Genomic DNA, 21,295 nt, shown 5'->3' with positions numbered 1-21,295 from the left:
CACGGTTGAGGAGTGCACAAGAGTCCTCGCCAGCAGTGGTGCTGGAGGCTTTCAAATATGTAGGCCGCGCCTAACCGGCTTAGTCCCGCACTCTCAGGTATATGTCAATCTTCGGGGGTCCTCAAGTTAACCGCCGGAGTATCTCTGGACTTCTTGGGGGGTACATTTTTCCCCATGAGTTGCGCTCCCTGTGCTGTTAAGTCTCCTTGTGTGAAGCAGGGCGGCGGAGCTCGCACCTCACGCTGCCATCTTGCTAGACGTCCAGGCCAGCCCCCCCCTCTTTGCTTTAAAAAAACAGAATTTGTTTAAAGAGGATCTGTCCCCTTCTGACATGTCAGTAAGCATTCCTATTCCCCATACAAATGTCGAACTGTTCTTAGAACTTGGTTCTGCTCCTCTATTATTCCTCCTGGAAATGTATGAATAGAGTGACAACTTATTTCCTCATGGCGGTACGGTTTGTCACTAAACAGTCTGTTACAGGACAATGTAAGACATTTTTGAATGTCCTTAATCCTATATGTATATTATCAGAATACTCCTGTTGCTGCTATAGTAATAACGATATACAATTTCTTAAAGGGGTTGTCTAACTTCATACAATTACATTTTGTTAGAAGTTATCCTTGATGGTGAGCTGATCACAAGGTATGCTGTTGCGGAGATCCCCAGGGTATTTTATTTCCCCGCAGCGCCACCACAGGAGAAATGAAGTGTTACACAGCTTGCATTGAAATCATGGGCTGCCAGTGTAATTTATTGATGTGCTGAGTCCTCCAAGTGAGGGACACTCTTTGTCACCTGCTCTCACCTGGTTAATGGTGGACCCCAGTTAGTCGGACACTCTGTGCTCCATCCTAATTAATGAGGTCTGGAGTGAGGGACTCCCCTCTGTTAAAAGGATCTAAATATTGATAACATATCCTCAGGATAGGTCATTAGTATATGATCGGTGGGGCAGGAACATACACAGATCTCATGGGGCCCCATAGCAAAACTTTTCTTGGCCCCCCATAGCAAAACTTTTCTTGGCCCCACCACACCCAGTTTTCGAGTATGCATGCATCAGGCACTGTAGAACGCAACGCCCAAATTCCTAACTAATTTACATTTTTTGATAATGAAGCAGATAAAATTTTAATTAATACATGCTGCATTAAAAATGCCTTTGGCCTCAACCACTTTATCCGACTTTTAAGTCGAAGAAATTGGAACAGGAACTTCAAAATGATGACGCCCATTGTCGGCACCATATTTCTCAATTTATTTATACCAGACAACAGGCAAAAGTACATTGATAAATCTGCTGATTCTCTTCTTTAAAAAGCTGCCTGCCTGCAGCCACCACTAGGGGGAGCTTAGTGCATAGCAATTTACACTTATGTTGGAAGCTGTAGTCATCTCTTTGCATTGAGCTCCATCTAGTGGCGGCTGCATGAAAATGCAGTGTTTTCACATGGGAAAGACAGAAGAAGTCCATTGCTAGACCCACCAGCAGTCAGTCCTTTCCCCCCTGAACCCTGTCGCAGCCATGTGGTCCGAGTCACGTAGCAGCCACTGCGTGGGGGTCTGACTGTTTAATCAGTGGTGAGCACCACTGCTTGTGACATTGTGTCCCATCAGTCACATGATGTTTGTGCAGCTCAGTCCCATTGAAGTGAGCTGCAGTACCTAACACAGCCACTATATAGTGCAAGGCGCTGTGCTTGGTTTAGTAGAAGAGGCTGCAGCTCTGTCTATATTCTGAATATATGTACTCTCTACACCAGTCAGCCTAATTTGCAAAAGTTAAAGGACACTTGGCCAGATGCAATAGATTTTTATCACTGAGGCATAAGCCTCCGCATGCCTCATACCTCACTGATGCATCTGCTATTTGACTTTTATAGGCCACAGGTAGAATTTAACAATAGTTTTTTATAGGTAGAAATATTCCCAGCACGACTCGTCCGCTCCCCGCAGCTGATTATAAATAGTGTGAATTACGAAAGCATCATTTGCGAAGAAATTTAATTTTCGTCAATTACGTTTTTCATTTACACGGTGCTTTTTATGTAACTTCCTAATTGGCCTGTTTTTAGTCCAAAAATGCAACTTTAATCAATTTATTATTTCCTTACTTCTGGCCGCTGAAAGCTTTGTGCAATTTCCTAAAAATTCAGCAGTGTCTGTTTGTTTTAATGGTACCTGCGAGATGCAGTTACCGGTGGCAACCAACGCAGGGACGGAGAAGAGTAAATTCTGTCACATCAGATATTTTCTTCTGGTGTGGAGGGACCGCGCTTGTTTGCGGAGCCTCACAATATTGTGACAGATGCACATGATTTGGAGAATCGCCCAGGGGGACAGCGATGGGACGGGGGGTACGTGTCCGCTCTCGTCTGCCCCGTCGGCGCTCCTTAAATGAGCAGTCGTAATTATTATATTTTTTTTAGGGTAGATTGTCTAGGAGATGCTTTTGGCTTTCAAGGCATGATGGGAGTAGTAGTTTCACACTGGCCACAGGTTGGAGATCACCAATTTTAATCTTAATTTTTTTTTTTTTATGCTGTATTAGCCAGGAGCGGCCTGCAGCTTTCAGAACATGATGGTGTTGTAGTTGTAGTGGAGAGCCCTTGTTTCTTATGGTCTTTGGTGGGAGTTGTAGTTTATAACAATAGCTGAGACCCCTGGTCTATGTGTTTTTATAGGCTCCTTTGACTAGTCCAGTAGAGGCCGCTGGAGATAATTATGCATAATAGGAAGAGGGGAGAAACCTCCCCTCCTTCTATTATGCGCATCTGGCAGCGCGATTACTATCGCGCTGTCCGGAATGGGAAGTGTTACAGGCGGGAGATTCTCCCATCGGCCAGGAAGCAGCGCAGCCCCCGACGCGCTCGGTGCAGGGACGCGCAGTGCTGGCGCAGTGATGTCATCTCACTGCGCCGGCCCACGTGTCCCTGATGGTGTGGGCGGTGCGGCAGTGCAGGCCGCCGGACATAATATATCCGGCGCCCCTGCACTAGGGAGAAAGAGCGAGCCCCCCCCCCCCCCCACCCCCTTTGAAGAGGATCACCCCTGGACAACGAGCATACCTGGAGGGCTGAGTACCACTATTTCCACCAATGATTAACCCTTATTTACCCTGTGCCCCATACCACTATCCCACCAACGATTAACCCTTATTTTACCCTGCCCCATACCCTATCCCACCAAACGATCTACCCTCTCCACCATGACTATCCCTCTCCCTGATCCTAACCCCACTATTCCTGCTGTACCCCACCACCAACGATCGATCACTCCCTACCTCTATCCACTCTCCCTGATATACCCTTCTCCCTGTACCCCGTTCCTACCATTAACCCCTACTATTCCCCTGTACTTCAGCATTCACTTGCAGGGTATTAACCCGTGCATTGCTGTATCCCTACCCTTCAGTTACCACCAATCCCCTACCCAAACCCTGCAGGAGCATCCCTGCACCCTATGTCTGTACCCCTACTGTATTTCTGTTTCTGTGGCCTGCATTCACCCCTGCAGGCGCCACGTTAACCTCGTTGTTCCCTTAGAGGAAAGGATTTAGAACCAGGTGGGGTGGGCTGCTAATTAATATATGTGTGTGGTCTACTGTATTAGATAGCTTTGTGGGTGAATTTGGGAACCGTGTAGTGTAGTTGGCTGTATTTATAGTACTGTGTTGTTAGTGATATTGCGTGCCGTAGAGTACTGTAGGTATTAATAAATATCTTGTTTTATTTGTAACTATCTGTGTAACGTGTGGTTATTAGCGATAGTTAGTTCAGTAAGGCGCATGCAGCTAGTTTAGTGATTAGCGTGAGGCAAAGTGAAAGTAGTGTTATTAATTTATAAAGTTATAAATAGGCAATGTCATCGGTAGACGGCTCCTCCTATTATGAATATTAATTATTGATTTTGCATAAATATTGGTAATTAATATTCCCCCTTTACACAGTATCATACCACTTGGATAGTCATAGGCGGAGATCACTGGTTCTATACAGTCTGCATTATGGTCTGTTGACCAGTCCCAGTAGGACCAGAAACGACCTGCATGTTAGTCTGACAACAGCTGCAGAGGCTGGAGACCAGTGGTCTATCCACTCTTTTTTATGTCATGTTAAATGGTCCGAGCAGGGACCAGGAGCTTTACCTTACTTAAAGGGGCTACGTCTTGATTGATGTAAAATTTGAAAATCAAGCATCATATAGTCCATGCCAATACCTTTCTAACAAAGCTAGAACCAGCCCTGTACCGCACATGGATCCAGAGATCTCCACATACATTGCTCCAATTGATCTTCTTCATGCTGGCAGATCAAGAAGCATGTCCTTTCTCTAGGGGCATGTCCTTTTGCAGCAGCTCTCCCCTTTCACTGTTCAGGGGGCGTCATTTCTCCTGCAGCTCTCTTCCTATCACAGCTCAGGGGGTACGTCCTTTCTGCAGCAGCTCACAGCTCAGGGGGTACGTCCTTTCTGCAGCAGCTCTCTTCCTATCACAGCTCAGGGGCTACGTCCTTTCTGCAGAAGCTCTCTTCCTATCATAGCTCAGGGGCTACGTCCTTTCTGCAGCAGCTCTCTTCCTATCACAGCTCAGGTGGTACGTCCTTTCTGCAGCAGCTCTCTTCCTATCACAGCTCAGGGGTACGTCCTTTCTGCAGCAGCTCCTCTTCCTATCACAGCTCAGGGGTACGTCCTTTCTGCAGCAGCTCTCTTCCTATCACAGCTCAGGTGGTACGTCCTTTCCTGCAAGAAGCTCTCTTCCTATCATAGCTCAGGGCTACGTCCTTTCTGCAGCAGCTCTCTTCCTATCACAGCTCAGGGTGGTACGTCCTTTCTGCAGCAGCTCTCTTCCTATCACAGCTCAGGTGGTACTCTTTCTGCAGCAGCTCTCTTCTATCACAGCTCAAGGGGTACGTCTTTCTGCAGCAGCTCTCTTCCATCACAGCTCAGGGGGCACGTCCTTTCTGCAGCAGTTCCCTTTCCTATCACAGCTCAGGGGGGGGTACGTCCTTTCTGCAGCAGCTCTCTTCCTATCACAGCTCAGGTGGTACGTCCTTTCTGCAGCAGCTCTCTTCCTATCACAGCTCAGGGGGTACGTCCTTTCTGCAGCAGCTCTCTTCCTATCACAGCTCAGGTGGTACGTCCTTTCTGCAGCAGCTCTCTTCCTATCACAGCTCAGGGGGTACGTCCTTTCTGCAGCAGCTCTCTTCCTATCACAGCTCAGGGGTACGTCCTTTCTGCAGCAGCTCTCTTTCCAATCACAGCTCAGGGAGTATGTCCTTTCTGCAGCAGCTCTCTTCCAATCACAGCTCAGGGAGTACACTGCGTGCAGAATTATTAGGCAAATGAGTATTTTGACCACATCATCCTCTTTATGCATGTTATCTTACTCTAAGCAGTATAGGCTCGAAAGCCTACTACCAATTAAGCATATTAGTGTGATTGCATCTCTGTAATGAGAAGGGGTGTGGTCTAATGACATCAACACCCTATATTAGGTGTGCATAATTATTAGGCAACTTCCTTTCCTTTGGCAAAATGGGTCAAAAGAAGGACTTGACAGGCTCAGAAAAGTAAAAAATAGTGAGATATCTTGCAGAGGGATGCAGCACTCTTAAAATTGCAAAGCTTCTGAAGCGTGATCATCGAACAATCAAGCGTTTCATTCAAAATAGTCAACAGGGTCGCAAGAAGCGTGTGGAAAAACCAAGGTGCAAAATAACTGCCCATGAACTGAGAAAAGTCAAGCGTGCAGCTGCCAAGATGCCACTTGCCACCAGTTTGGCCATATTTCAGAGCTGCAACATCACTGGAGTGCCCAAAAGCACAAGGTGTGCAATACTCAGAGACATGGCCAAGGTAAGAAAGGCTGAAAGACGACCACCACTGAACAAGACACACAAGCTGAAACGTCAAGACTGGGCCAAGAAATATCTCAAGACTGATTTTTCTAAGGTTTTATGGACTGATGAAATGAGAGTGAGTCTTGATGGGCCAGATGGATGGGCCCGTGGCTGGATTGGTAAAGGGCAGAGAGCTCCAGTCCGATCAGACGCCAGCAAGGTGGAGGTGGAGTACTGGTTTGGGCTGGTATCATCAAAGATGAGCTTGTGGGGCATTTTCGGGTTGAGGATGGAGTCAGCTCAACTGCCAGTCCTACTGCCAGTTTTCTGGAAGACACCTTCTTCAAGCAGTGGTACAGGAAGAAGTCTGCATCCTTCAAGAAAAAACATGATTTTCATGCAGGACAATGCTCCATCACACGCGTCCAAGTACTCCACAGCGTGGCTGGCAAAGAAGGGTATAAAAGAAGAAAATCTAATGACATGGCCTCCTTGTTCACCTGATCTGAACCCCATTGAGAACCTGTGGTCCATCATCAAATGTGAGATTTACAAGGAGGGAAAACAGTACACCTCTCTGAACAGTGTCTGGGAGGCTGTGGTTGCTGCTGCACGCAATGTTGATGGTGAACAGATCAAAACACTGACAGAATCCATGGATGGCAGGCTTTTGAGTGTCCTTGCAAAGAAAGGTGCTATATCGGTCACTGATTGTTTTTGTTTTGTTTTTGAATGTCAGAAATGAATATTTGTGAATGTTGAGATGTTATATTGGTTTCACTGGTAAAAATAAATAATTGAAATGGTATATATTTGTTTTTTGTTAAGTTGCCTAATAATTATGCACAGTAATATCACCTGCACACACAGATATCCCCCAAAAATAGCTAAAACTAAAAACAAACTAAAAACTACTTCCAAAAATATTCAGCTTTGATATTAATGAGTTTTTGGGGTTTATTGAGAACATGGCTGTTGTTCAATAATAAAATTAATTCTCAAAAATATAACTTGCCTAATAATTCTGCACTCCCTGTATGTCCTTTCTGCAGCAGCTCTCTTCCAATCACAGCTCAGGGAGTATGTCCTTTCTGCAGCAGCTCTCTTCCTATCACAGCTCAGGGGGTACGTCCTTTCTGCAGCAGCTCTCTTCCTATCACAGCTCAGGGGGTACGTCCTTTCTGCAGCAGCTCTCTTGCCTAGCACAGCTCAGGGGTACGTCCTTTCTGCAGCAGCTCTATTCCTATCACAGCTCAGGGGGTACGTCTTTTCTGCAGCAGTTCTCTTCCTATCACAGCTCAGGGGTACATCCTTTCTGCAGCAGCTCTCTTCCTATCACCGCTCAGGGGGTACATCCTTTCCTGCAGCAGCTCTCTTCCTATCACAGCACAGGGGGTACGTCCTTTCTGCAGCAGCTCTCTTCCTATCATAGCCTCAGGGGTACGTCCTTTCTGCAGCAGCTCTCTCCCTGTTACTGTCACAGCTTCTAGCAGTAGATATGGCTGTGGTGGTACAAAGATGGACTAAGCGTGTGCGACCACCTCAACTGTTGGACATGCACATTACTATACAGATTAAACACCAGGGGTGCCATTCTAATAAAGTAAAGAGAATATCTCACATCAGTTTTTTTTCAGAACATAAAATAAATTAAAAAAGTAACTAGTTTTTCATGCTGAATTAGGCTACATGCACACGACCGTATGTGTTTTGCGGTCCACAAATTGCGGATCCTCAAAAAAAAAACTGATGACATTCGTATGCCATCCGTTTTTTTGCTGATCCATTATAACAATGCCTAAAACGGACAAGAATAGGACATGTTCTATTTTTTTTGCGGGCCTACGGAACGACATACTGATGCGGACAGCACACGGTTCCTATAGGCACCTGAGATACCACATGGCGAAAACTGACATTTGCCACTGTGTAATATTCAATTAAACATCAGCCATAACGTAGCAAAGCATCCGCCTATGAGCCCCAGTGATCCGTGGGGTCTCTCGACTTTTCGGACTTACCCCACTTATTTTCACCTTTATGGCACCTTACAGCTCCTCCATATAAATAAGCTAAAAATTCCCAGAGGATCCGGCATGAAAAGGAGCAGAAATAACAGTTGTGTCAGGGACTCTGACGAAGGAGAGATGAGAGTGTTACTTAACAAAGAGGTATGAGAAGTAAGATGACAATATAAGTATCAGGAAGGCGCTGCTCTCTCCCACTTGTCAAATAAATCACTGTGCACCTTTCCTACTTGTACTGGAGGATTATGATCTAAAGAAAGCAGCGCAGTTAGCGAACTATTGTCGGTGCCCACACTGGTACACAAGAACGGATTTTATTACCTCTTGTAGTCATTTGCAAATTATTATACTTAGAGGGGGGTTTCTGTGTGAAGGAGATGGGGGCAGAAGGCTCTCAGAGGCTTTAAAACATAAAACAACCAATACCCACCTTACCAATCCCCCGCCACTGACTTTCATATTACTAATCTCCTGCCATTGCATTGACTTACCGATCAACCGCCACTGCCTTTGACTTTACCAATTCCCTACCGCTGCCATCCACCATTCCAATCCCCTGCCACTGCCTTTCACCTTACTAGTCCCCTGCCACTGCCTTTTACCTTACTAATCCCTTGCCACTGCCTTTCACCTTACCAAGTGCCTGCCACTTGTCTTTCACCTTACCAATCCCCCTGCCACTGTCTTTCACCTTACCGATCCCCCAGTCATTTCCTTTCACCTTACTGCTTCCCCACCACTGCTTTTCATCCTACCAATCCCCCACTACTGCCTTTCATATTACCAATCCTCCGACACTGCCTTTCACATTACCAATCCCCCACCACTGCCTTTGACATTACCAATCCCCCGACACTGTCTCTTACCATACCAATCCCCCAGTCACTGTCTTTCACCTTACTGATACCCTGTCATTTCCTTTCACCTTACCGATTCCCCACCACTGCTTTTCATCCTATCTATCCCCCACCACTGCTTTTCATCCTATCTATCCCCCACCACTGCCTTTCACATTACCAATCCCCCGACACTTCCTTTGACCTTACTGATCCCCGACCACTACCTTTTACCTTATCAATTCCCCGCCACAGCCTTTCACTTTACTGATTCCCTGCCACTGCCCTTCACCTTATTGATCTCCCACCTATTTTCTGATGCTGCCCAGGTCCCTGGTGCTTTCTACTTCCTACTCCCTTCTCAACATGCTGGAAATTGACTCTTAGACAATCACTGGCTGCAGTAGTGACTTGCCACTAATTGGCTCTGCAGGATTTTCCTGTGTGTTGAGATAGGAGCAAGAAGTAGAGAGCTATGGGGACCTGTGTGACTTTTGGAATGGCAACAGTGAGGAATCGGTGAGGCGAGTATCAGTTCTTTTATGATTTTAAAGGGAAGAACACTAGGTAGGTGGCTAGGGAGAGCAGGAAAAAACATAACTTTTGTGGAGCTTTTCTTATAAGGAGTAGTGAGAATATGAAGTTTTATTCTGCAAAATTCTGCTCTTGCAAGTGCACTTGAGGCGGAGCTTCACTGTTAAGTGCTGTCAGCATTGAGCTGCATCAGAGCCCCTCCCCTCTGGTCTCCTGATTGGATGCTACAGCTGTCACTCATAGTAGAGCCACCATTACACTCAAACATAATAAAGACAACCCCTTTAATGCTTAAAGGGAACTTTCTAGTGTACAGTCGTGGCCAAAAGTTTGAGAATGACACAAATATTAGTTTTCACAAAGTTTGCTGCTAAACTGCTTTTAGATCTTTGTTTCAGTTGTTTCTGTGATGTAGTGAAATATAATTACACGCACTTCATACGTTTCAAAGGCTTTTATCGACAATTACATGACATTTATGCAAAGAGTCAGTATTTGCAGTGTTGGCCCTTCTTTTTCAGGACCTCTGCAATTCGACCGGGCATGCTCTCAAACAACTTCTGGCCCAATTCCTGACGGATAGCAACCCATTCTTTCATAATCACTTCTTGGAGTTTGTCAGAATTAGTGGGTTTTTGTTTGTCCACTCGCCTCTTGAGGATTGACCACAAGTTCTCAATGGGATTAAGATCTGGGGAGTTTCCAGGCCATGGACCCAAAATGTCAACGTTTTGGTCCCCGAGCCACTTAGTTATCACTTTTGCCTTATGGCACGGTGCTCCATCGTGCTGGAAAATGCATTGTTCTTCACCAAACTGTTGTTGGATTGTTGGAAGAAGTTGCTGTTGGAGGGTGTTTTGGTGCCATTCTTTATTCATGGCTGGGTTTTTGGGCAAAATTGTGAGTGAGCCCACTCCCTTGGATGAGAAGCAACCCCACACATGAATGGTCTCAGGATGCTTTACTGTTGGCATGACACAGGACTGATGGTAGCGCTCACCTTTTCTTCTCCGGACAAGCCTTTTTCCAGATGCCCCAAACAATCGGAAAGAGGCTTCATCAGAGAATATGACTTTGCCCCAGTCCTCAGCAGTCCATTCACCATACTTTCTGCAGAAGATCAATCTGTCCCGGATGTTTTTTTTTGGAGAGAAGTGGCTTCTTTGCTGCCCTTCTTGACACCAGGCCATCTTCCAAAAGTCTTGGCCTCACTGTGCGTGCAGATGCGCTCACACCTGCCTGCTGCCATTCCTGAGCAAGCTCTGCACTGGTGGCACTCCGATCCTGCAGCTGAATCCTCTTTAGGAGACGATCCTGGCGCTTGCTGGACTTTCTTGGACGCCCTGAAGCCTTCTTAACAAGAATTGAACCTCTTTCCTTGAAGTTCTTGATGATCCTATAAATTGTTGATTGAGGTGCAATCTTAGTAGCCACAATATCCTTGCCTGTGAAACCATTTTTATGCAACGCAATGATGGCTGCACGCGTTTCTTTGCAGGTCACCATGGTTAACAATGGAAGAACAATGATTTCAAGCATCACCCTCCTTTTAACATGTCAAGTCTGCCATTTTAACCCAATCAGCCTGACATAATGATCTCCAGCCTTGTGCTCGTCAACATTCTCACCTGAGTTAACAAGACGATTACTGAAATGATCTCAGCAGGTCCTTTAATGACAGCAATGAAATGCAGTGGAAAGGTTTTTTTGGGATAAAGTTAATTTTCATGGCAAAGAAGGACTATGCAATTCATCTAATCACTCTTCATAACATTCTGGAGTATATGCAAATTGCTATTATAAAAACTTAAGCAGCAACTTTTCCAATTTCCAATATTTATGTAATTCTCAAAACTTTTGGCCACGACTGTACATTTTCCAAATCCCTGCCGTCTGTAAACATGAATACGCTTGTTTACATCTGGAGACACTACTCGGTATGGAAGACATGTTGGAGGTTATATTTATTACAAACGTTCTAAGTCTTTCTGAGAAATGTGCGAATTTTCTTCCAGATGGCGAATATATTAGAGACAATTTGGGACCGGAGCCATAAAATCTCTTAGCAAATGTATTACCTTATCCCGAAATGGATTGATTGCTGGCCACTGCCAAGAGACGAGCAGATAATCAGGATTAGTCTGACATTTCGACTGCTCCTCTGTCACATCTTGTGGGAATCGGTCAATCTTATTGTTGTCTGCAAATACTGCCGTTGTTCTTGAGAACGTTAATTTTAACTTTTGCTCTTTTGCTGAATTTTTACTTAAAGGGGAAATAGAGTCAACAGGATCTCACTGGTTTCCAGAATAAAATGGGCAGTATATAGAGACCAACCCCTTTGGCACTGCTCGGAGATTTCTATTGCTGGCAATCTGCCATGGTGGTCAGATCATTAGAATGTAGCATTAGAAATCTCTAAGTGATTTATCTCTATAGAGGTCTTTGATCCAAGCGATAAGTGGTCTGAGATCAGAGTTTGCCAATATGATCTTCTCCCGTGTATCTATGACATATCAAAGGGGCCACTTTGACAAGATTTCTCCTTTAAGATCGTGTGCTGGATTGCACAATCTTCTAGCCTATTGTATATATACCCAATTTGTTATCCCCATAACTGGTTTCAGAATGAAACTCAATCCTTCCTTACGCAGTTGTAGATGTGTATTAGATGAATTGTCATCAGGAATTCTGTGTCTAACCTGCATATTTTGGGCTGTTTACACCCCTCTGCCTATCTACACATTTTTATTGTGCTGAAAGGGCCAGCTATTTCTAGTAAGGGGGTGAAATCTCTTTGCTGCTCCCTCCTCCCCTCTCACAGCATACACAGTGAGAGAGACTGCAGCATCATCTCCCCCTTATCCTCCTCCCTCTCCTCTCCTCACCATCCTCAGTTACTGTTTAGGTTTCTGAACATTTTGGAGAGCCTTCAGGTAAGGAAAGGGGAACTACAAACTGCTAGAAAATCAAGATTCCATAATAATACATATTATAAAATGTCATATTTAGTATTGATTTATGCATATAATAATAATAATGATAAGGCAGGTATTCTTTCAGTGGGTGATCCATAACACACAAGCACAATACTGCAACTGCTGATCTTATACCTTTGGAGCTTTCTACATAAAGGAGGGAGGGGTGCAACAATTTAATGAATATTTTGCCGCTTTGCCAGAGGTATTTTCTGGCGTACAATGTCTCGTATATGAGTTGTCTGTATTTTTATGTTATATTAACATGATATTACGATGATGTTACGACCGTTCTCCCTCTGTTATCTTATCCCCCGTAGCTGCTTGTGTCACTTTCCAATTTCCACAAAAAGCCCTTGACTCATTTGCTCCGTTTGCTCTCAAAGTTTAATTTCCTCATGTCATAAATCTGCGCATCATCTTGACTAATGGAAGGAATTTCAGTTTCAAAATGTCTTTTTTTTCTCTCATTTATGCTTCTGAGAATGAGGATATTGCACACAGTTTCGGAGATGATTATCTAAGAGGTAAGTTCTTTACAACCTTTTCATATTTAATATTTTAGCTGAGTCAGATCAATTAGGAGATCGCAGCTGGCAATAAAAACAAATGGTGGTGTAACTTGAAGGGGATATGTCCTAAAAAACAGTATTTAAATCAGGTTTTATTATATTTTATATCTTTTATATATATAAAAATGAGTGTTTGTCTGTCTGTCTGTCTAGACGTCCGTCTGTCTGTCTGGACGTTCTTTACCGTTGTGGACCGATCTTCACCAATTTTGGCACACAGGTACATCAGGTGTCCAGAAAGGTTTTAGACCGGGTCTCAGCTCTTTAGGACGTACCGTTCCACAGATATTCCCCAAAAATTACCCGCATTAGCGAATAGAAGCCAGCAAGTCTTTCACTTAAATCCGAACTGCCATTTACACGGTTACATGTCCCTTATTAGCCAATAGAAGCTTGCAGGTCCTACTCCAGGTTGTCATAACAACTGATCACAGGTTTTAGCAGTTCGCAGGTCCTTAAATATTCAGTCATATGACGTATGGCGGAACAACTACACTGCTACATGCATGAGGAAGGGGGCACTATTAAACGGACGGCCGCTGTGGAGTTTACGGTTAAAGGGGTGGGCACTGTGGAGGTCACTGTTAAAGGGGTGGTCAATGTTAAAGGGGCGGGCACTGTGGAGGTCACTGTTAAAGGGGCGGGCATTGTGGAGGTCACTGTGGAGGTCTCTGTTAAAGGGGCAGACACTGTGGAGGTCACTGTTAAAGGGGTGGTCACTATTAAAGGGGCGGGCATTGTGGAGGTCACTGTTAAAGGGGCGGACACTGTGGAGGTCACTGTTAAAGGTGCGGACACTGTGGAGGTCACTTTTAAAGGGGTGGACACTGTGGAGGTCATTGTTAAAGGGGTGGGTACTGTAGAGGTCACTGTTATAGGGGAAACTGTTGATATCTTTTTATGACACATGGAAACATGAAATGAAATAGATGAAATATACCCGTGCGAAGCCGGGTCCTTCTGCTAGTCTTATATATATATATATATACACAGTACAGACCAAAAGTTTGGACACACCTTCTCATTCAAAGAGTTTTCTTTATGAAAATTGTAGATTCACACTGAAGGCATCAAAACTATGAATTACCACATGTGGAATTATATACATAACAAACAAGTGTGAAACAACTGAAAATATGTCATATTCTAGGTTCTTCAAAGTAGCCACCTTTTGCTTTGATTACTACTTTGCACACTCCTTGGCATTCTCTTGATGAGCTTCAAGAGGTAGTCCCCTGATATGGTTTTCACTTCACAGGTGTGCCCTGTCAGGTTTAATAAGTGGGATTTCTTGCCTTATAAATGGGGTTAGGACCATCAGTTGCATTGAGGAGAAGTCAGGTGGATACACAGCTGATAGACCTACTGAATAGACTGTTAGAATTTGTATTATGGCAAGAAAAAAGCAGCTAAGTAAAGAAAAACGAGTGGCCATCATTACTTTAAAAAATGAAGGTCAGTCAGTCAGCCGAAAAATTGGGAAAACTTTGAAAGTAAGGGCTATTTGACCATGAAGGAGAGTGATGGGGTGCTGCGCCAGATGACCTGGCCTCCACAGTCACCGGACCTGAACCCAATCGAGATGGTTTGGGGTGAGCTGGACTGCAGAGTGAAGGCAAAAGGGCCAACAAGTGCTAACCATCTCTGGGAACTCCTTCAAGACCTTTCAGGGGACTACCTCTTGAAGCTCATCAAGAGAATGCCAAGAGTGTGCAAAGCAGTAATCAAAGCAAAAGGTGGCTACTTTGAAGAACCTAGAATATGACATATTTTCAGTTGTTTCACACTTGTTTGTTATGTATATAATTCCACATGTGTTAATTCATAGTTTTGATGCCTTCATAGTCATGAAAATAAAGAAAACTCTTTGAATGAGAAGGTGTGTCCAAACTTTTGGTCTGTACTGTGTATATATATATATATATATATATATATATATATAACAATATACCATAAAAAGTCTTGCAGTATTTCATACTGGCCTCTAAGGCAGTCACAATAGGCTGAGACTTCCTGTTTTCTGTATCTTACTTGGCAGCTTTACTATATAGACTGCTGCAGAATGAGCAGAGACATCTCAATATAATTAGAGGGTATGTGAGTTAATGACAGCTATGTTATACTGCTGGACACCAAGATATGACAGGACAGTAACATTTTATACAGTGCATAGCTAAGGCTCTGTATTAAAGGGAACCTGTCACCAGGATTTTGTGTATAGAGCTGAGGACATGGGTTACTAGATGGCCGCTAGCACATCCGCAATACCCAGTCCCCATAGCTCTGTGTGCTTTTATTGTGTAAAAAAAAACGATTTGATACATATGAAAATTAACATAAAAGAGTCATATCTTACTTGTGTGACCAGAGAAGTCATATTTTCAAGCTCTGACTCATCTCAGGTTAATTTGCATATGTATAAAATCGGGTTTTTTACACAATAAAAGCACACAGAGCTATGGGGACTGGGTATTGCGGATGTGCTAACGGCCATCTAGTAACCCATGTCCACAGCTCTATACACAAAATCCCGGTGACAGGTTCCCTTTAAGTACCCACCGTCTCTGGAAGGGGCTGAATGCTATCTCTTACTGAAGGCTATTATAGTTTAAGAGATTTTTTCTTTTAATTGACCCTCCATCATTTCCAAAGCCATAAAGTGCACTTGCTGTGCTGTTTACACATAAAATACAGACAGGAAGTGTGTGTCTCCAATATGGCCTCCCCCAGGAAAGGTTTTATAAATAAAATAAAAAATCACTATTAAAAAAATAAATAAATCAAAGGCATTTTTTATTGTCTATAGTATATACTAAAATGTAATCCAAACTATAATTATGCGCATGAAACATTCCCTTTAAGTGTACATTAAGGAGTTTTTCTCAAAAAAAAACAGCACCACACATATTTATAGGTCGTGAGTGTTACGGCAGCTCAGCCTCCTTTACCTCAATAGAACTGATTTGCTATACCAGACACCAAGGCAGGAAGCAGCCCCGTTTTACTAATCCTTTACAGCTATGAGTCAAGTATGTGAGATACCTATAGATAAACAGGGTGTAATTAAACATATCACAACAGCATAAAAAATCCCTGTGATAAAATGTACATTTTCCATCACTATAACAATATATAATATACTGATTTATTATTTGCTTTAGTTGTACAGGTTGAGTGCCATTGATTGCAGCAAAGAGCACAATCTAGACGCTCGGGTCAATTTTTGAGCTATGTCCCCTTTAGATGGGAATAATTAGTCTTCAGTACATTATGTTTCACAAAAATTGTACGGTGCTTGATCAAAATTACATAGGTTGAAAAAAGACACAGGGCCATCAAGATCAATTTTTTGAACAAGCTGGAAAAGTCCAATTTTCTAACCTCTCATTATAAGAAAGACTTTCCATCCAACTTAGTGTAGTTGCCTGTGTTTAAACCCTCGACAGTTCTCCCATATCCTTCATAGAATGTGGAGCACGGAACTGAATCCCATATTCTAGCTGCGGTCTACCAAGAGATTTAGAGAAGGTGACCACTACCATAAAATAGTGTACCGTCACGGTCCCTCTGTCTATTCCTAGTGCGGAGCTCACGCACTGTTTTAAGACATTTAATATTCCATAGCGAAATTAAAGAAGCAAACGAGACTTCTTGTTATTGTAAAATCTTCCTCAATGTAACGTTCTAAGTTGTTATCTTTTTATTGCCCCTTAGTATTATAGTTCCATATATAACGTACTTGCTGTGTACCCAAGTCGGATATGATGTATTATCCATCTGCTTACCAGAATCCCGATGTGTTGGTTTGGTATTGCTGATAGCAGTTAATACATACAGTGAGGAACAGAAGTATTTGAACACCCTGCGAGTTCTCCCACTTAGAAATCATGGAGGGGTTAGAAATTCACATTGTAGGTGCATTTCCACTCTGAGAGACAGAATTTAAAAAACATTTCAGGAAATCACATTGTATGATTTATAAAGAATTTCTTTGTCTTGCACTGCTGAACATAAGTATTTGAACACCTGAGAAACAGCAAGAATTCTGGCTCTCAAAGAGCTGTTACTGTGCCTTTAAAAAGTCCACCGCTACTCCACTCATTAATCTAACTTAGTAGCACCTGTCTGAGCTCTTTAAAGACACCTGTCCACCTCACAGTCAGTCAGATGCCAACTACTACCATGGGCAAGACCAAAGAGCTGTCAAAAGACACCAGAGACAAAATTGCGGACCTCCACAAGGCTGGAAAGGGCTACGGGGCAATTGCCAAGCAGCTTGGTGAAAATAGATCAACTGTTGGAGAAATTGTTAGAAAATGGAAGAGGCTAAAGACGACTGTCAGTCTCCCTCGGACTGGGGCTCCATGCAAGATCTCACCTCGTGGGGTATCACTGATGATAAGAAAGGTGTGGAATCAGCCCAGAACTACAAGGGAGGAGCTGGTCAATGACATGAAGAGAGCTGGGACCACAGTTTCAAAGGTCACTGATGGTAGAACACTACGCCGTTATGGTTTCAAATCATGCATTGCACGGAAGGTTCCCCTGCTCAAGTCATTACATGTCCAGGCCCGTCGGAAGTTTGCCAATGACCATCTGGATGATTCAGAGGAGGCATGGGAGAAAGTCATGTGGTCAGATGAGACCAAAGTAGAACTTTTTGGTCTAAAGTTCACTCGTCGTGTTTGGAGGATAAAGAAGGATGAGTTGCATCCCAAGAACACCATCCCTACTGTGAAGCATGGGGGTGGTAACATCATGCTTTGGGCGTGCTTTTCTGCAAAGGGGACAGAACGACTGCACTGTATTAAGGAGAGGATGAATGGGGCCATTTATTGTGAGATTTTGAGCAACAACCTCCTTCCCTCAGTCAGAGCATTGAAGATGGGTCGTGGCTGGGTCTTCCAACATGACAACGACCCAAAGCACACAGCCAGGATAACCAAGGAGCGGCTCTGTAAGAAGCATATCAAGGTTCTGGAGTGGCCTAGCCAGTCTCCAGACCTAAATCCAATAGAACATCTTTGGAGGGAGATGAAACTCCGTGTTGCTCAGCGACAGCCCCGAAACCTGACAGATCTAGAGGAGATCTGTGTGGAGGAGTAGGACAAAATCCCTGCTGCAGTGTGTGCAAACCTGGTCAAGAACTACAGGAGACGTCTGACCTCTGTAATTGCAAACAAAGGCTTCTGGACCAAATATTAACACTGATTTTCTCAGGTGTTCAAATACTTCTGCAGTGTAGACAAATACATTCTTTAAAAATCATACAATGTGATTTCTTGATTTTTTATTTTTATTTCATTCTGTCTCTCAGAGTGGAAATGCACCTACAATGTGAATTTCAGACCCCTCCATGATTCCTAAGTGGGAGAACTTGCAAAATCGCAGGGTTTTCAAATACTTCTGTTCCTCACTGCAGTTGGTTTTCTCATATGCGGCTGTTTATCTTCCAGACCGTTGGTTCCCACAATCAGCCCCCGTCCCCGGCACTGGCACTGGCACAGGGACTGATCATGGGAACCAGCGGTCTGGAAGATAAACAGCCGCATATGAGAAAACCACGTATGTATTAACTGCTATCAGCAATACCAAACCAACACATCAGGATTCTGGTAAGCAGATGGATAATACATCATATCCGACTTGGCTACACAGCAAGTACGTTATATATGGAACTATAATAAGAAGTGGAAATAAAAAGACTGTATTATAACAACTTAGAACATTACATTGAGGAAGATTACAATAACAAGAAGTCTCGTTTCCTCCTTCAATTTCGCTATGGAATATTAATTGTCTTAAAACAGTGCGTGAGCTCCGCACTAGAATTAGACAGAGGGACCGTGACTGTACACTATTTTATGGTAGTGATCACATATGCAATTACATTTTTGTATGCTATTTTTTATATATATATATTTTTTTTTAAGAAGGATACAGGGATATTGGTGTTTTTATGTATGATATATAATTTTTTTAAAAATAAATATGTGTTGTATATACAGAGCCGGCCATTAATTAAATATTATACTATAGTAGCTAGGTGGTGTAGCAGGCTGGGCTATATTCCAGTGAGCTCCCTTACAAAAACTGTAGTATCTCCCAGGTTTTTATCCTAAAATCTTACTTGCTTTTGCAGCTGCTGCCTGACATTGAGTATTGTGGCTTGGTTTACTTGTAACCAGAATACCCAAGCAGGGGAGGACTGGGAACCTAAAGTGGCCCTGGAAAAAAAATAAAAAAAAATTAAAAAAAATTGTAGTCTGGTCCAAATTGACAGAAGTCAGGACCAACACAAGTAGGTGAGGCCAGCACATTATACCGCCCCAACAGAGCATAATACCACAGTGCATAAAAAAAATACTGTCCCAGCAGGACAAAATACCTCCCCAAAAACTGCCACTTTGTGATGGCCAGCACCAACTGCCATCGTACTCCAGTTGCCTCAGGATGGCAATACAGTTGAATTTAGGAGTCAGGAGGGGAGCGTCAGGTCATAAATTACCTTGCTGGCGGCCATGAGGAGGGCTCAGATGTCCCCCCACCCCACCCCTGGGCATTGGCCCACCGGGAAGTTTCCCTGTTGGGTCTATGGCCAGTCTGCGCCTGTACCCAAGTCCTTCTCTTGTTCCCTTGTCCCCCGTTTTATTCCATGTAGTGTATATGCAGCCGTATGATTACCTTACATTTATTAATACTAAAATTCATCTGCCAAGGTCTTGCCTTTGCTGCCAGATTATCTAGGTCTTACTGTAATACTTTATAATCAAGCGAACTGATAAGTGTATGTGGGAAAACTGGTGTTGGCGATTTGTTCAATTTTCACTGAATATTTCAAAAGGGAATAAAGAGAATGCTTGTTTTCTATTATTCTCCCCTTAACTGTAACCAGATTAAAATGGAAGAGAGTTATAAATTAACACTTTATACCAGTGTTGGACTGAGGTACCTTCCAAGAGAAAATGTTTCTGACACAAGCTATTTTGACATCATCATGATAGAACAAAGCCTTGAGTAAAGGCAAACAATATTGTGGCATAATTACAATAGAACACAGCCTACAAATTGAGACAAGCACCAATGTGACATCATTACAATAAAACACAGCCTAAGAATTTATACAAACCATATTGTGACATAATTACAATAGAACACAGCCTAAGAATTTATACAAACCATATTGTGACATCATTACAATAGAACACAGCCTAAGAATTTATACAAACCATATTGTGACATAATTACAATAGAACACAGCCTAAGAATTAAGACAAACAATATTGTGAGATAGGCATGCTGCGGTGGAGATCACTGCATGTAATAGCAGCGGTCTCCTCCGCTAGTGAGCAAGCGTTTGCCGGGAGGGAACACGTCCTTCCCGACAATTGGCTTCTCCTCGGCGCGTGGAACTGCACCTTAAGAATTAAGACAGACAATATTGTGACATCATTACAATAGAACACAGCCTAAAGGCTGTATTACACTAGCGATTGCTCCTTACCATACTGCGGAGGAAATCGCTGCATGTAATAGCAGCGGTCTCCTCCGCTAGCTAGCAAACGATTGTCGGGAGGGAATGCTTCCCTCCCGACAATCGCTCGCTGATCTGCCTGTCCAATACAGGCTTAAGACAGACAATATTGTGACATCATTACAATGGAAAACAGTGTAAGAATTAAGACAGACAATATTGTGACATAATTACAATAGACCACAGCCTAACAATTAAGACAAGCGCTATTGTTACATTAATATAATAGAATACAGCCTAACAATTAAGACCATATTTTGCCATCATCACATTGCAAACTCTATTGTGACATCATCCAGCGATAATAGTCAAGAACGAGGCATGTAGCCATAGGTGGGTGCAGAGGTAGCAGTGACACCCAAGTCTCTATTATGACATCACACATCACAAGACAAACACTGTTGTAATATTATCATGATATAACCCAATAAACGAAGATATACTACTTTTACATGATATACAGTCTAATAACCTTAAAAATGGTCTTTAGCAGCAAGGTATTGTTTTAAAAACAGGAAATGGGGTTGTCTTCTATTGGACCTTCAGTGGTCCGTTATTGTAGGAGGCCATTTTTGCCCTTTGGCGAGCCAGTCTAATCTGATTATATCATTTTTATCTCTGTTTAAAAAAATTAAACCGTCTGCAAATTTGCTGTGTGTGAGTCTGGTCTACTAACTGGTCTACTGGTTTACTAACATGGAAAATCCATTTTAATAATGTATTTTTTTTATTTTTTTTAACAGAAGAACTAAAGAAGACAAAAGTCATACTGATGTTAGGTGGGTAAAAGTGTTTTCATGAAATGTTATATAAATGTAGCAGTCAATATAGTTCTTCCAGTTGTGCAATCTTCTTCTCAAACCTGTGTCCCTTGTTCCAGTATGAAATACACATATTGTAAATTATGCTGGCTGGAGACTCCGTCAAGGTGGAGTTCTACTGGTCAAACTGCTCCTTCTTCAGGTTAC

General features: G+C 43.1%; 1 protein-coding gene across 2 annotated transcripts in view; it reads left to right on the top strand.

Moving 5' to 3' along the window:
- The window catches only part of AK5 (adenylate kinase 5), a 246,563-nt gene that overhangs the window by 148,957 nt on the left and 76,311 nt on the right, over positions 1 to 21,295 (top strand). For both annotated transcript variants that reach the window (XM_040406789.1, XM_040406790.1), the window contains exons 9-10: positions 12,706 to 12,748; positions 21,071 to 21,106. In XM_040406789.1, the coding sequence (XP_040262723.1) occupies positions 12,706 to 12,748; positions 21,071 to 21,106 (79 nt within the window). The remainder of the gene's footprint in view (positions 1 to 12,705; positions 12,749 to 21,070; positions 21,107 to 21,295) is intronic.

Source organism: Bufo bufo, chromosome 9, assembly GCF_905171765.1.
Source record: "Bufo bufo chromosome 9, aBufBuf1.1, whole genome shotgun sequence".
NCBI classification, from domain to species: domain Eukaryota; kingdom Metazoa; phylum Chordata; class Amphibia; order Anura; family Bufonidae; genus Bufo; species Bufo bufo.
This window is presented reverse-complemented; position numbering and strand designations above follow the sequence as displayed.